This window comes from Temnothorax longispinosus, chromosome 11 (genome assembly GCF_030848805.1).
Source record: "Temnothorax longispinosus isolate EJ_2023e chromosome 11, Tlon_JGU_v1, whole genome shotgun sequence".
NCBI lineage: Eukaryota > Metazoa > Arthropoda > Insecta > Hymenoptera > Formicidae > Temnothorax > Temnothorax longispinosus.
In genome coordinates this window covers 16,448,891-16,464,174 of record NC_092368.1, presented here as the reverse complement: position 1 = coordinate 16,464,174, position 15,284 = coordinate 16,448,891, and the positions used below count along the sequence as shown (strand labels likewise).

General features: G+C 31.4%; 1 protein-coding gene across 4 annotated transcripts in view; it reads right to left on the bottom strand.

Moving 5' to 3' along the window:
- Positions 1–15,284, bottom strand: part of Calx (sodium/calcium exchanger Calx) — a 64,346-nt gene that overhangs the window by 33,830 nt on the left and 15,232 nt on the right. For all 4 annotated transcript variants that reach the window (XM_071792465.1, XM_071792461.1, XM_071792463.1 and 1 more), the window contains exon 3: positions 8,923–9,014. In XM_071792465.1, the coding sequence (XP_071648566.1) occupies positions 8,923–9,014 (92 nt within the window). The remainder of the gene's footprint in view (positions 1–8,922; positions 9,015–15,284) is intronic.

Here is a 15,284-nt window from a genome sequence, read left to right as displayed (position 1 = left end):
ATGACAGATTTCTAGATCGCTTTTCTCCTAACTGTTAACCGTTGCCCTAAGCCCTTTACGCGGCGTATAACTCGTATCAAGACGTGGGTTTCAGATGCGTTTATATGCATCTCCGAGAAGACGCAGACGGAGTCGGTGGTTGGTGAACTTCGTCAGTCTGGTTTATAATTGGTGTCAGACGGTATTTACCGTTTTATACTCGGCATTACGCGCGACGCTACGAGATAATTTTAAATTCTCGGCGACGCGTTACTGCGCCGATGCGGTGCGAGTGCGAGTGCACGTGCCAAACGCATTTGCATTATTTCACGCATTGTAGCCCGGAAATTTCGAACGCTTGTAATGAGAGTATAACATAATATAAATTGCCATATAATATAGTGTTTTGCATGTGAGACACACATGAATACTTGTATTCAACACAATATTAATATTTGCATGTTTACACAGATATTATTAATACCGCTGTGTATATCATCTTGTTTCATCAGTTACAAAAGATATATATAATAACGTATTTTGTATTAATAACGTATATTAATATTCAAAATAAATATTTTAAAATATAAAGAACGTACAGTTTAAATTAAATTATGATTTTCTAAAACATAATTTAATTTAAATTTTTGAAACAAGAATATCACGCTACGTTATATTATAAAATTCTGTGTTAAAGTTTATATAAAAATGTAATTTTGAAAGTTTTAGTTTGATTATAAAAATATATTAAATTAAGAAACTTGAATTATATATATAATTTATATGTGGTACCTACATATTTATTATTATCCGTTGTGTATCAAATATAAATTATTTATATCAGACGTAAACATATTTTTGTAATTAGAGTGCAGAACTGTGACAGACACGTGTTCTAACCGTCTGCTCACGATCCTTGAATCGATGCAGAAATAAGTGCAAACGTGTAGGCACGTGCCTAATAATAGTGCAAGCTAATATGCGATAGTAATGCAGATCATCCGGTTATATTTTTACGACTTTTCTCTTCCATTTATTAATTCTATCACTTAACATTTACTAGCTTGTCAAATAGTTTATTTTACCAACATCTAAGTGATTCTAAACAGGAATATTTGACGCAGAATTTCGCGCAGTCATTATCGCGTCAGAGAAACGCATGTTTAAGCTATGATGAAAATTTTCTAAAAATAGATTCTTTTATATCATTACAACATTTTTTACGTTATTATTTTATAATTATTATAGTTTACAGTTGCTTTATATTTTACATATGCAGTGTGGTCCATTGTGTGATCTTGAATAACTTTATTTACTAGTTACGACAAAAGGTTATCTGAAAGTTTTAGGAATATCACAAAACTTGGAGAAACTTTACCCCCAAAACTTGATACTTTAGATTATTGTGTTTTATTAAATATTCACTATTGATACATTCAATAAAAAAGCTTTTGTACTAAGAAGAAGAAGATTTTGTCCTCTAAATTCGTTTAAACGAGTATCAAAAAAGGGACATCGAAAACGAGCTTTCTTCAAATTTTATAGTGTTTGCAAAACTTTTCGCATAATCTTTTGTCATAAACAGTAAATAAAGTCAAGAATGCCGTAAAAAACCATTAATTATTTGCATTATATTTAGCAGGGTTTCATGATCTCTATCACGCAAACTATTAACGTCCTGCAAGATTCATTTTAAGCACTCTTCACCCTCAACCCCTTCTAGAAAGGGGGGGCTAATCGACTTCCCTTTCATTGAACTCTTAAATTATTAGTTGAATAATTAGCTCGATCATGAAAGGAGAAAAGAGAAGAAAGAAAGAATAAAGAAAGAGCATTTTTCAACATGCAAAATTAAATACCATTGAGGAAAATGCATTTGGTTATTCTAATTCCATTATTCTTATTCTGATTTTAACACGCTACCCAAATGGTTTTAAAAATAAATGTAAAAATAGAAAACTACACAAAATATTACAAAAATGTGTCATAATTCTATAACAAGTTAAAAGTGTGAATTTAGTTTAATTGTAAGCCAAATGCTACAAAAAGATGTAGGCTATTTTATATTATTATATATTGTACAATTTTCAAACAATCGTTAGTATATTTAGTATTTTAGGTGCATTCGACATATTCGATAACATATCGATTATTTTACTACTAAAAGATAATCGATTTCAAGAATACTTAAGAATCGAGTTATTGGTTCTTTGCTACTACTCAAGTATATCGTGAACACCTCTAGATATGCATCGATCCGGGAGACACCGACATGATTTTGGCAAGCTCCGCTGGTATTTATAGATAGATACGCGAAAATTTAGTATCTCCAAGCGAGAGAAGCGTGTAGACTCTCGACGCGCATTTAAAGGGTACGATGTTGCTTAAAGTTTTAAAGATGCATTCTTTCAGCTAGTATGCAAGTTATTATGAATTTATAATATTATAATTTTAAAAATCATGTTTGAACATTTTTCTAACTATTAATTAAATAGAATGTTCAAAAAAGAGATTTAGCTTTTAGATGGCAATAATTAAATCAATAAAAAATGTTTAATTATTATAAATTAAAAAATATTATCTCAAAAATAGAATATATTTTCGACTTTGGTAATACAAGCAATTTTTATCATAAAACCACAGCCTTTTTGCATCATAAATTGCACAAATAAATTGCTCTCGTCATTTTTACATTTAAAATTATTAAAGTAGATTTATTTAAAAGTTAAAATAAGAGATATTCAAACTTTATATTTTTTTATATGTAATCTACAAATAAACAGTAAAGTGATAGGACTACCTAATTACTAATAAAGAAAATTTAATGCCTTCGTATTATATACGTATATTATTATATCGATAGTGACTGTAAAAATATAAAAAGATATACAATGCTAAAAAAATAAAAAATTAATATTAGATCCTTCAGTAACTTAAATTATCTCAACTTGCTTTATCAAATGAAACATCGTACTCTTATTTATGGATTAGCCGCTGCCAAGACAAATTTAATGATATATGTATTTAATGCAAGATTATTGAAGATGCTCCAAACGGAGAACTCTGACTGCAAAACGATTGCGAATAGCGTCTGCAATTCACTTATGTCGCATTGTCTACAATCTCAATTGTCGACAGTCTCAATTGCCCACAAGCGATAGCCTATCAGGCATCACTGCACAAAAATAGAGATGGACAAAAGTCGATTAATCAATGTCCAATGCTTCTTTGTCAAGGAACTAATTAGTTTCCCGATGGAGAATTTTTTTTATTCAATTAATCTCTATATCGATCTTTTTTATTCGTTGTTATTAAGTTTTGTTAGCAGGCTTTATTGAATGTGTGGCAAATACATAAATTTATTGTTTTACCGTAGCGTAGACTAAGGCATATGTCTTTCTTAATTAATTAAAAGTTAATTCCCTATTCTTAATTCATTATATTTAATTCCTTGTTCCTTATTACCGTTTATTGTATCTGAGCCCTTAGAGTGACCTCGACCGATTAACTTAACTCTGATTAACTTAATTGACGGTCATCTTGTCCAGAAATATCTTATATAGTACTTTGTTATCGTAGATGGAATTATTAATTTCTCTCGTAATTTGACATGCAAAGGGAAAGATTAGATTAAGAATGATGAATTACATAGCTAGAAATTTTGTTGCGAGCACTTACGCTTGTTGACTTAACCGTTCATTAATCAAACCTCGATCAAAGTTATTCTTAAATTTTATTTATGTTTGGTATTAAATGCTATAAAAAAGAGATCACAAATCGATCATTATTGATATCTCTGAGATATTATCGATTATGAAAAATCAATTGCTTGAACGTTGATTTTTTAATATCGTCCACCTACGCAAAGTAATAATTTCAGATAACGATGCGTGATGTGTTTGCAGTTTCGTGCAAATCGCACTGCACACATGACCTTACTTCACACATACACATGTACAATATATAGCCATGTCGCACGCACATGCGATGTGTACATAATCACTTTGCACACATAAAATAAGAAAATTATGTTGATTGTACATGTATTATTCTTAACATTGGTAAAATAATTATTTTAGGCGCTTTGCAGAAGCAAACACTTTTGTTTACGCATACTGCGAAAATTATTTCAGAGTATTTGCACATTTTTTCGTAATATTTAATTTAAAAAAATATTCTATTTAAATTTTGATAGAATATTAAGCACGCGGCTTAATATTCTTTTGTACAAATGTTTAAAAAGTAAAAATCATCGCTTGGCGATGTGAAAGCTGCATTGTGAAAAGAATAGAAAAGAGAACGTTTTTTAAAAAAATCTGTCGACAAATTAATTGTTTTGTGTTCAGAAAAGTGTCTTATTTGCGTTATACAGCTCTATTGTGTATTTTAATTGCACTACGTTATAGACGCGTTTTAGAAATGGTTAAGTGACAGATCTTATGCATGAAGAGCAGGTGGACATGACATCTGAATTCGCGTGGCGTGGAAAGTTGAAAATCCCTATGGAACCGTGCAATTATAGACCTCGTTTCCCATTGAAGACAACGGACGACCAATCTATGCAAATTTTCTCCCTCTGGGGTGAACCCTCACTTTGCATGGAAAATTGCAAATCTATCCAAACCCGTACAATTGATTAACCATATTATTTACATACGATTCCACAGATAATTTGCAACTATTCATGTGAAGTGAACTAAAATGGCGTGCACAAAATGTTTGAAATAATTTTCGTAAAAACATAATGTTATTAACAACAAAGCGCAACTATGTTATTAATTATACGAACGTGTACAAACTGCTACCGTAATTTTATTATTTTGTGCACGGTTGGGTATAATACAATGCGCATGTATGTAGTAAAGTTATGTGTGCAATGCAGCCTGCGTATAAATATGCATCCGTATCTCAAATTATTATTTATGCGCAATAACTCATATAGTCTCTCAATATGCAATTGAAGTTGTCAGCCGTGCAATTGAGATTGTAGACAAATGGCGCAATTGACAATCGTCACTCCTTACGCCTTTGAAACTTGAAAATGTAAATATTTTAGAAAACGGAGTATACTTAAATTAAAATATTTTATTTTGGTGCAGTATTATTTTCCTCTTTGGAATTATATTATACGTATTTTAACATACTGTAAATATGTAAATATGTATATATCATTTCGAACATCTCTAAAGGAAAATGTATTGTTCGAAAAAATATTTCAGGCAAGACTTAATCTTGTACGGACAAAAAAGGAATGATTTTCGGATGATCTTTTCTAATCCTCATTCTTATTTTTATACCTAAGCTGTTGTTGAGGTATTTTCGGAACAGTAGTTATAAGCCTTTTCGTTAAGACCTTCCTGAGTTATGAATCTTCAAAGTTTAAGTACTACCGGCATTAGCGCTTTAACCAAGGTACCGCGATATTGGAGCCTCCGCTCAACGAGATGGATCGCGGAGTATACATGGCCTCATCGCTCGTGCGTCGCTCACGTGTGCACCTGGCGTGGGGCATTAACGTACCTTTTGACACTTACTCAACAAAAGTACTGAAAAATTAGGTACTCGTATTCTACGTAGCGATTAAAAATATGAAACTTATAAATTTTAGAAAAAAAAGGTTATATCTTTTATTATTTATGAATGGACTCTATTTCAACCGAATCTTGATTCGTAACTTAGTAGCAAAATGTTGCAAAAGTAAGATGGAAATCATAACTTCTTGTAACGTTTTTCATAAGGATAAGTGACTTTCAAATTGAAAGAGAAGATACAGTTAAGAGAAGCTTTAGTTTTATATTTCCGGTGCATTCTAGATATGTGATGCATATGCATGAGCATTATTGCATCGCTCGTTGCACGTGTTCACGTGGCCTTGTAATATGCAAATCCGTGACTTGCGCGTGGACGCGAAACAAAATCGGACGACGGCTTTTATTCGCCGAAGAGAAAAAGACGCGATGATCAAAAGCTTCGTTGACGCCGAACGAAGTGTCGAGTTAAAATAAAAAGGTCAAGTGAGATATAAAAAGTGCTCATAAATGTTTATAAAAATAGCGGAATGTTCTATGTGATGTTAACATTTGTATAAACTTTATAGACACGTTTTTGAGATTATTATATTTAATATTTTATTAGCGAAGGTTTAGCTATTCAGCTATTTATTTATTTATAATTTAGTATTATTATTATTTTTTTTAATGTTCCCTGCTTCTTTCTTTCGCGTATAAATTTACGTATGCACACACAGAATAAAATGTCTAAAACAATATACATAGATATCTCTATTGCTTTTAAAGACACAAATATTTGTAACTTTTTTATTTTTAGTATCTTCCATAATATGGTGAGTCTCTTTGCATATAGTTAAATAAATAGTTGCTATAATATATAGGGTATTCATCTCTAAAACGAGACCATCAAAATATTTTCAATGTTTCCAACAAAAATAGGAAGATCTTTCAGAAAAAAGTTATATGTTTCAAAAGAATAAATATTATAGTTATAACGATTTATTTAGTTGAAGATTATACCCTTTTAGATTTCATGCTATTTCTGTAAATGAAATCATACTTTCATACTTTCATACCTTTATACTTTTATTAACGTCATATTACAGCAAACATCAAAAGGTACGAGGGTCGTTCAATAAGTCCTTAGAACATTTTTCGTGTACAATTTTCTAAGGACTTATTGAACGACCCTCGTATTTAGCAAGCTATTATTATACAACATAATATCTACCCTTTGAAACTGTGTGCGTACAACTTCTTCTTAAGACCTTTCCATTAAAAATAACAAGGATATTTTGAATGGTGACGTGTTAAAAGCGGCTCGCTGTATATAACATTTATAAACTGAGTTGGCAAAAGATGTAATTAAAAAATATATAATTTGTTGTTACAAATCTGAATCATGAATAACCACGGAGGTTAAGGCAGAATTGTTAATGCAGTTAGTATTGCAAAAGTCTGCAGGAATTATGTGCACATTCGTCAATTAATCGCTCACGCATTTCAAGAGTATAATAAGAAAAACCAGTAAATGACACTATCTTTGCGTCTTTATTTTAGTTTGTTTTAGTTTCTTTTTTTAGCGAAATAAGCGATCTACTATATTTCAAGAACTGTTCTATTCTACTAATTATTATGAATGAAGCCTTGTGTTATGGCAAAGCCATTAATAATTATGGGGAAGCACTACAGCGGACGTTACCTGACTGTCTTAAGCCTGTGTTTCAGATTTTATGTAAGATAAATAACTAAATAAATAAAACTTAATTTCTTTATCCAGACTAAAGAGAAAAAAGATTATTTTTGTATTATTATTAAAAAATTATTAATGAAAAACAATATATATATTTTTTTAAATATAATTACAAATGTCTATTAAATTAATTAAACATAAAAGGTCGATTTAGTGACAAATTTGTACAATTTATACATTATTATTTTAACATTTATATTAAAAAATACAAAACAATAAAAATGTTTAGATATTAAAAAGCAACATAAACAAAATCATAATATTCATAAAATGGTTAAGACAAATTTCATAATATTAATTAATACATATATATATTTATATATTATACATATTAACAATTATAAAAAATATTTGTTCCTTTTTCTGGTTTTGCTGTAAAATTCCTGAAAATATCACGAAATGATAAAATTCATAGGGAATAAAAAATCCTATATTAAATCTGTATTAAAATGTGTACGTACTACTGTGACAATTAATCAATCAATCAGCGCAGGACTAATTTGATGCGCAAGAAAGAAGAATTTGGACAAGCGCAAAATGTCCGTTTATTCAAGACTTACGTTCAATTATGACGGATCCAGGCAGAGAACCAGCGCGTGACACATGCATGAAGAGACACGTGGAAATCAATTTTCATCAAGAACAAGTCGTCAGCGTTCTTATCGTGAAATATGTATCGATTTAATCATATAATTAATCGCGATTAATTTTAATAGCGTCGCCAATCGTCACGTTCATGCTTTTATCGATCAATATTTACCTTTTTTTTCTTTTTTCTTCTCAATATCATACCTATTGGTATTACCTTATGAGAATATTCCGTAATTTATTAAAGCTTCTTTGGATTATAGCTTTTTTCAAAACTAAACTGAGATACTTGTAGGCAAATAAAAGTCGTTTATAACGCAGATACAGTGTTAAGAATTATGTTCTTTCTATTGTTCTTTTTAAATAAATATTATAACAGTTCTTCTGGTAAATATCGGGTGCTCGTTATTAAAATTATTTCAATTTTGACATATCTATGCACATTTATTAAATGTTACAACTCACATTTTTATTGCTATAAAACATGATTGCCGAAAAATAGATAAATTTTTACGTGATGTTTCTGTTAGAGATTCAAAGTTTTCCCATTACATTTATCCTCGTCAGAAGACTGAAAGGTCTTCCGCCGAAGTTCGTATCAGCAAAAATTGCATCGGATCGAGTGAAAAGAACGCCGTAAGCAAGTGACGGCGCTATCAAAATCAAATGCCGAAAGTTCGAACCGAGATTTTGCTTCTTATTTCGCTCATATATATAGGTAGACAAAAATAAGGCATTTAAATTTGAACATTGAGTTTTTTTTATAAGCGCGCAAAAAAGCTCCTCGAAAAAAAAATGAATACAATATTATCTCCTAATATATCTTTCTTATTACGGAATTTTTTATTCTAAAAAAAAAACTGAACTGAAATACTTATGGCGATACATTAAAATAATTTATCTGGTATGTCCTATAATTATTGTTTTTATTATGTTCGCTTTATTGACTGCAAATTTTTAACTTCTTTTGAGGAGCTTTTTTGTTTTGCATAACCGATTTAAATGTCTGATCCTGTATAGAGAAAGAAGGGAAAAGTGTCATAACGATTTTTAAAGTGTATCGGGAAATCCCGAATTAAAAAACTTAATCACCTCCTTGCAGCAAGGGCTCGCCCAATTCGACATAGAAAAGAGCATCCTTCTCGTAAGAATCCTCTTCGATGATTTCCAGGTTGATAACTTTTCTGAAACAATTACAGAATAGTTTAAAACAATGTTGGAAATAGCATGTAAAAATAGCGAATATACAAAGAAAAAAAATATATGTGTGTGCTTAACAGAGTATTTATATACTTATACATGTATATACAGAGTGAACCAACAGTCAGGCACCAATCATAATATGTCTTTTTTTTTTTCAAATTATTGTGCCATACTGCCTAAATTAAGCTTTGTGCCTAAATTGCTCAAATTATTGTGCCTATAAATTAAGCTTTTGCTGCATAACTCTGTGCTTCCTGTTTTCTTGAAATAGATGAATATTTTACCAACAATTCTATGATTAATTGAAGGCCTGTCGGAATGCTTGGAATTAAACTCATAAGCGATTGAACGTTGCGTGGCACCATCTGTCCCCCCTCCCCCTCCCCCCTCTTTCTCTCTCTCTTATTTTCTTTTATTTTAACACAAAACGAAGTTTTTCACAAAATTTCATCGAAATTGGAGGGGGACCGTTTTCAGAACTTTATCCGGATTCAGTTCTCGTAATTATGTTATGTAATTCATTGGAGACGTTAAAAGACATCAAACGATATTAAACGCGAACTGTCTCATACTGTTTCGAACTATACGAACGACGGGACAACGCCGCGGAAATCGATTTATTACTTTGGATAATTAAGTATCGGATAACTGTACAACTTGCAGGCGCACATTAGCGTCAGGAGGCATAATTGAAGACTTCTTCTGGGAAACGTACTATTTTCTACATTGTTACTAGTACAGTCTCGACGGGATAGTAATCAATTTTCATTGAAAACGGAAATACCTTTTGATACGCAAGACACTCGCAGCTGGATAGATTTGATCAAAATTCACGCTGACGTAAAACATGATGAACAATGTGGAATCTTAATAAACTGTTACTATTTCGATACGCTTATACTGTCCTGTGATGTAATATTATTTATAAAGCAGAACAAGAGATTGCTCAATAAATTGATTTTGTCTTCTTCATTATAATTAATTATTAACATCTTTCTATCTTTTCAAATTATAAAAGTGTAATAATAATCGCGGATACAATAAATCAGTTAATTTGTTACTTTATTTATTATTTTCTGTAACGCATACCTATATATTAAAGAAACTGTAAGAAATAGAGTATTAAGCTTACCGAGCTATTTTGTCCACAGATAACACGTGTAAAACAACATGAAAATGTCAAACATATGTCATAGGCACACATCGATATGTCACGCTACTTCATATAAACAATCTTGTTATAAATTCTGTTAATAAACTTTCAGGTAGCATACAGTTAATAAAATTCAAACACGCGAGTTTGATATTAATTGAATATAGCTATTAATTAATCAAATTTTCATATCTAAAAAAAGAAACTAGTAGTAAAAAAATTGATTTAGTATTGTGCATAGCTAGTTCACGCAACAATAAAATAAAGTATTTGTGAAAATTATATTGCTACAATTGTTTTATTTAAAACGGAGAACAAAACTCTGAAAAAAGCTGAATAGATTAAAAAACGTTAGTTATATTTAAGCGACTTGTTTCGCACAATAAAAAAATAGTTGATCCTTTTCTGTATAATACAATAGAACAATTTCCTTTACAAAAGTAAATAAGTTTTTGGAGTATCGCAAATATCCCTGAATAATTCCTTCGAGAATGCCACACGTGAGAAATTAGCTGAGATATCAGTTATGTATAGCATTAGCATGTGTCGAGATTTCATAACATGTAGTCGGGCAGTAATATGAAACTATACAAGTGCAACGGAACGAAAGCTCGTTAAGGCGGAGAACTTCATTTAGCGGCGTTATAATTAAACCAACTAATGCTTGTTATCTTGACAGTGAAGCACCGTTGCACGCGAGACTTAATCCGCGTTCATTTATACCGTGCATGCGACTATCCCTTTCGCTTTATTGCGAATCTGTTTCAATGGGATACTCTTCAACATGACAATCAGAGAGAGAGAGAGAGAGAGAGATTCCCAGAGGAATGTAAATTACAGCTTTGTATGTTTAAACAATAAAATAAAGGTTACCGGCCAATAACGAGCAAGAGATTGTTAAAACTCAAAAAGATATGTTGTTACAAACAATTGTTAAAATGGAACGTTTCGGCAACACCGTGCCTTCCTCAGCCATAATCTATTGTAGGCCAGGGTGTACATAAAAATATAAATAAAGGTCAGGCTTGTATGTATCAAACAATAAAATCAAGGTTACCGGCCAATAACGAGCAAGAGATTGTTAAAATTCAAAAAGATATATTGTTACAAACAATTGTTAAAATGGGACGTTTCGACAACACCGTGCCTTCCTCAGCCATAATCTATTGTAGGCCAGGGTGTACATAAAAATATAAATAAAGGTCAGGCTTGTATGTATCAAACAATAAAATCAAGGTTACCGGCCAATAACGAGCAAGAGATTGTTAAAACTCAAAAAGATATGTTGTTACAAACAATTGTTAAAATGGAACGTTTCGGCAACACCGTGCCTTTCTCAGCCATAACCCATATACGAGCCTGACCTTTATTTATATTTTTATGTACACCCTGGCCTACAATGGGTTATGGCTGTGGAAGGCACGGTGTTGCCGAAACGTCCCATTTTAACAATTGTTTGTAACAATATATCTTTTTGAATTTGAACAATCTGTTGCTCGTTATTGGCCGGTAACCTTTATTATATTGTTTGATACATACGAGCCTGACTTTTATTTATATTTGTATGTTTAGTTTTTCAAAAGATCGTAGGCTCTCGCCTCTGACAACTCCAAACGAGAAGATGAAAGATTAAGGATTAGGAGTGTCATAATTTCCTCTTGATTTTTCAATGTTAAATGAAAAGGTAAGATTAAGAATGTCATAATTTCTTCCTGAATTTTAAATCTTAATTTGCGCTGGAATTCCCCTTTAGTCTTTAAAAAATCGCCGTCAATATTTAACGGCAACCCCAAGGAGCGGAGATTTTTTTATGTCATATTAACGATGCGACTTTGAAACTGCCTGCCGTGTAAAATCGCATCATTATATCCGACATAAACAAATCACATCGATTATTCTCGGCGGGGAGAAATGGCGGATGTGATTTATTAATCTACGAATCCAGAGCAACGCCGAGTTCGCGCTTAATTGCGAGTTAACTACAAATGACTCCGGAAAGCAGCGTAATGCTTTTAATAGTTCGAGATATCGTCTAACGCGATTAACCGATCCTTTATGTTGAAGGTCTTAAAGTCTTGAGGCAAATTGTATTACAACATGTAAGTTGATCACGTCTTACTGAAATAAATTCTTTCGCTTTAACAAGCCTGGTAATAAAGCCTATCTGGAAAAAAGCTGAAAGTAGTCTATGAATTAACAATACTGTTTGGATTATCATAAAATGGCATATATAATAATTGAAATTCTACTTCTACCAGTCTTTATATAGCATAGATACTTTATAAATCATAATTAAAAATAAAAATATATATATTGCAATATAAATTAATATTATTAATACATTAAACAGTAAATATTAAATATAACAATCAATAAATAACAAATTTAAATTCTTAAAATATATTTTATAATAATTATATTTATAAGACATAGGTTGTTATATTTGGAATACTCTGTATATGTAGAGAGAGCCCAATTCTTTATTTCTTTATTCCTATCTGACAAGAGATAATTCACATCTGTCATCCCTAAAAACATCCCCAATGCGAGTGAACTTTAATAAAAGAAATATTTCGGAGCCATCATCGAGGCGTACGAAATAAAATGTCGTTTACTTTAACCGTTCTTGCATGAGATGCGAATTGAGTTGCTCATGCGAGGAGAAGGGGAATAAGAAGGGTTCTCACCCTCGGCGAAGAAAAGAGATTTAATATGACATCAGTGGCAGATTTAATCCTTTAAACATGAAAAACATCACGTTTTATCTCTCCTATCAATTAGAAATGGTTTGTTTTTTTTTGTTTAATAACTTTAATAACTTTATCTATTCTTATATATATAAACGCGTGTGTATGAGAAAATGTACGTTGAAAACCAAATGCAACGTTCGAGAGAAATAAGCGAAAAGCTTTTCTTCGACGATGCCAATGCCGACGCCCATGCTACGAGATTGATCCGATCACTCTGTGTGAGAGCCAAAGTAACAACATAACGAGCATAACAGCAATTTCCGAACTCATACGCTCGAAGCGATGCCAAGGCGCAATGGTGTTTAAGAGAGAAAAAACAGATTATTTGTGCGCATGCACGTACGCATGCACGAGCCCACACAACTTGACAATGTTCTATTTACTTCAGAAAATTAATTGGATCCAACGTGTCGCAACAAAATAGACTGTTTGTTCACTGACAATTCATTAACGTCTAACCATTTCTGAATCTTCTTCTAAATGTAGTCTAAGGTTCAAAAGTTCTAATTAAAGTTTTCAGTCTGATTTACTAGAGGAAAATCGACAATTCCTTTTCTCTTTTTTAATATAATCTTGTATTTCGATGCATTTATTACAACATTTTATTAACATTTCTCGTACTTTTATAAAAATAATCCGAATTCTTCCCTTCAAAATATACCGAAATTGCAGACTGTGCTCCTTTATCAAGTGTTTCCTTTATAAATTTTAATTTTAAGAACAAGGGGCCAGGTCAAGGTTGTAAGGTGTAGATTCCTTGAAACTACATTGTCAAATAGCAACCTTTCTGAAAAATTAATGTGTACATGATCACATTGCTACCTTGTTTTTCTTTAATGACATCCTCTAACTACACTGCAAATCCAAATGTTATTTTAGCTGAAACTCTTCTTACACATTTCTTGCCGTTTTAAATCACGTCATTTAACACGATTGAACGTATTAACTTTTAATTTAATACGATTATGTGTTAAATGACGTAATTTAACACGTAAAGAAACATGTAAAAAAAGCTTCAGTCTAATGTGTTATTTTTAGACGTTTATGCATGTAAAAATAACACACTTGGATTTGCAGTGTAATGCATTAAAAAGACGTATTCTCCTGTCTAGTGTTGCGTTCTTTGAAATCGATCAGAAAGATCTCGGAAAATCTTCTCAGAAAATCTTCCTCCTTTTGAAACTGTGTCACCTTTGCTTTCTTGAGCTTTGGTGGACGTCAGGTGATGTCATTCCATAGATTTTCATTTTGATAGAGGATCACGATAAATGCCGTAGCCTCGCCTCCCCCGATAACAATGGATTCAATAACTTCTTTCTCTCGACCTTCTCAAGTGATAAAAGCTCACTGCAACATCTTACTTGCTATTCGTTTTGAACTGCCAAAAGAAGTTTCCTGAGCTGACTTTATTTATGTTAGATTTATCAGGATCCAAAACGCTGTATCTTTTTATGACACACGTCTTGCTGCTAATTTCTTGGTTTTTATTTAACCACCTGTCTTCCAATATTTCTTTCTTTACAATACTTTTTCTTTGCTTCTCTGTTTCTGTAAGCCTATCGTGACGCAATCTTCAATAAATGCTCTTCCTAAACGGAATTGTTTTATCCATTTTTTACGGTAAAATACGAGAGAGAAGGGTCCCACAAATAGCATTTTCCAACATAGACCTTTCCCTTATTTTGTTAAAGATTTAATTATCACTCGATATTTGATTTTAAATATTTTCAAAATTTACTCCGATTATGCGTGCTAAGTCAACAATATATCAGTAATGTAAATTGATGTATTTTAATAAAATTTTTGCTTGAACTTAATGAAAGATCAGTTAAACAACCGTGATACCTATATTGTTCAAAGGCTGATCAAACCCGAAACTTTTAAATCTTAGTAAACATGGTATATTCTTTTGTATATTTATGGATTTGATAATTAATATAATAAATAACTTGGCAGTATTACTCTTAGCCATGTTTCTATAAAAAATTCTTATTAATCAACGATTTAAAATATTGAAGATTTAGATATTTTTGAACAAAATTCCAAAAATTTAGATTTTATTTATATACATCTAAATATCGTGCTAAAGCATAGCGATTTTTGTATAACGTGTATGCATAAAATATGTCACACCAGAATATGAGAGATCATTAAAAGCTGATTTACATGAATTTAAATAACATCGCTGAGTTAAATAACCGACAGCTATTTCTGGCAACCGACTGACACTTCCGTTATAAGTTAAATTAATTACTGCCCACGTGGTGGCCGTAATGACAGGCCAGATTAAATTAACTCTCAAGTTTCAAAAATGACACCGATGAAGGCGTGATAACTGATAACGCAAT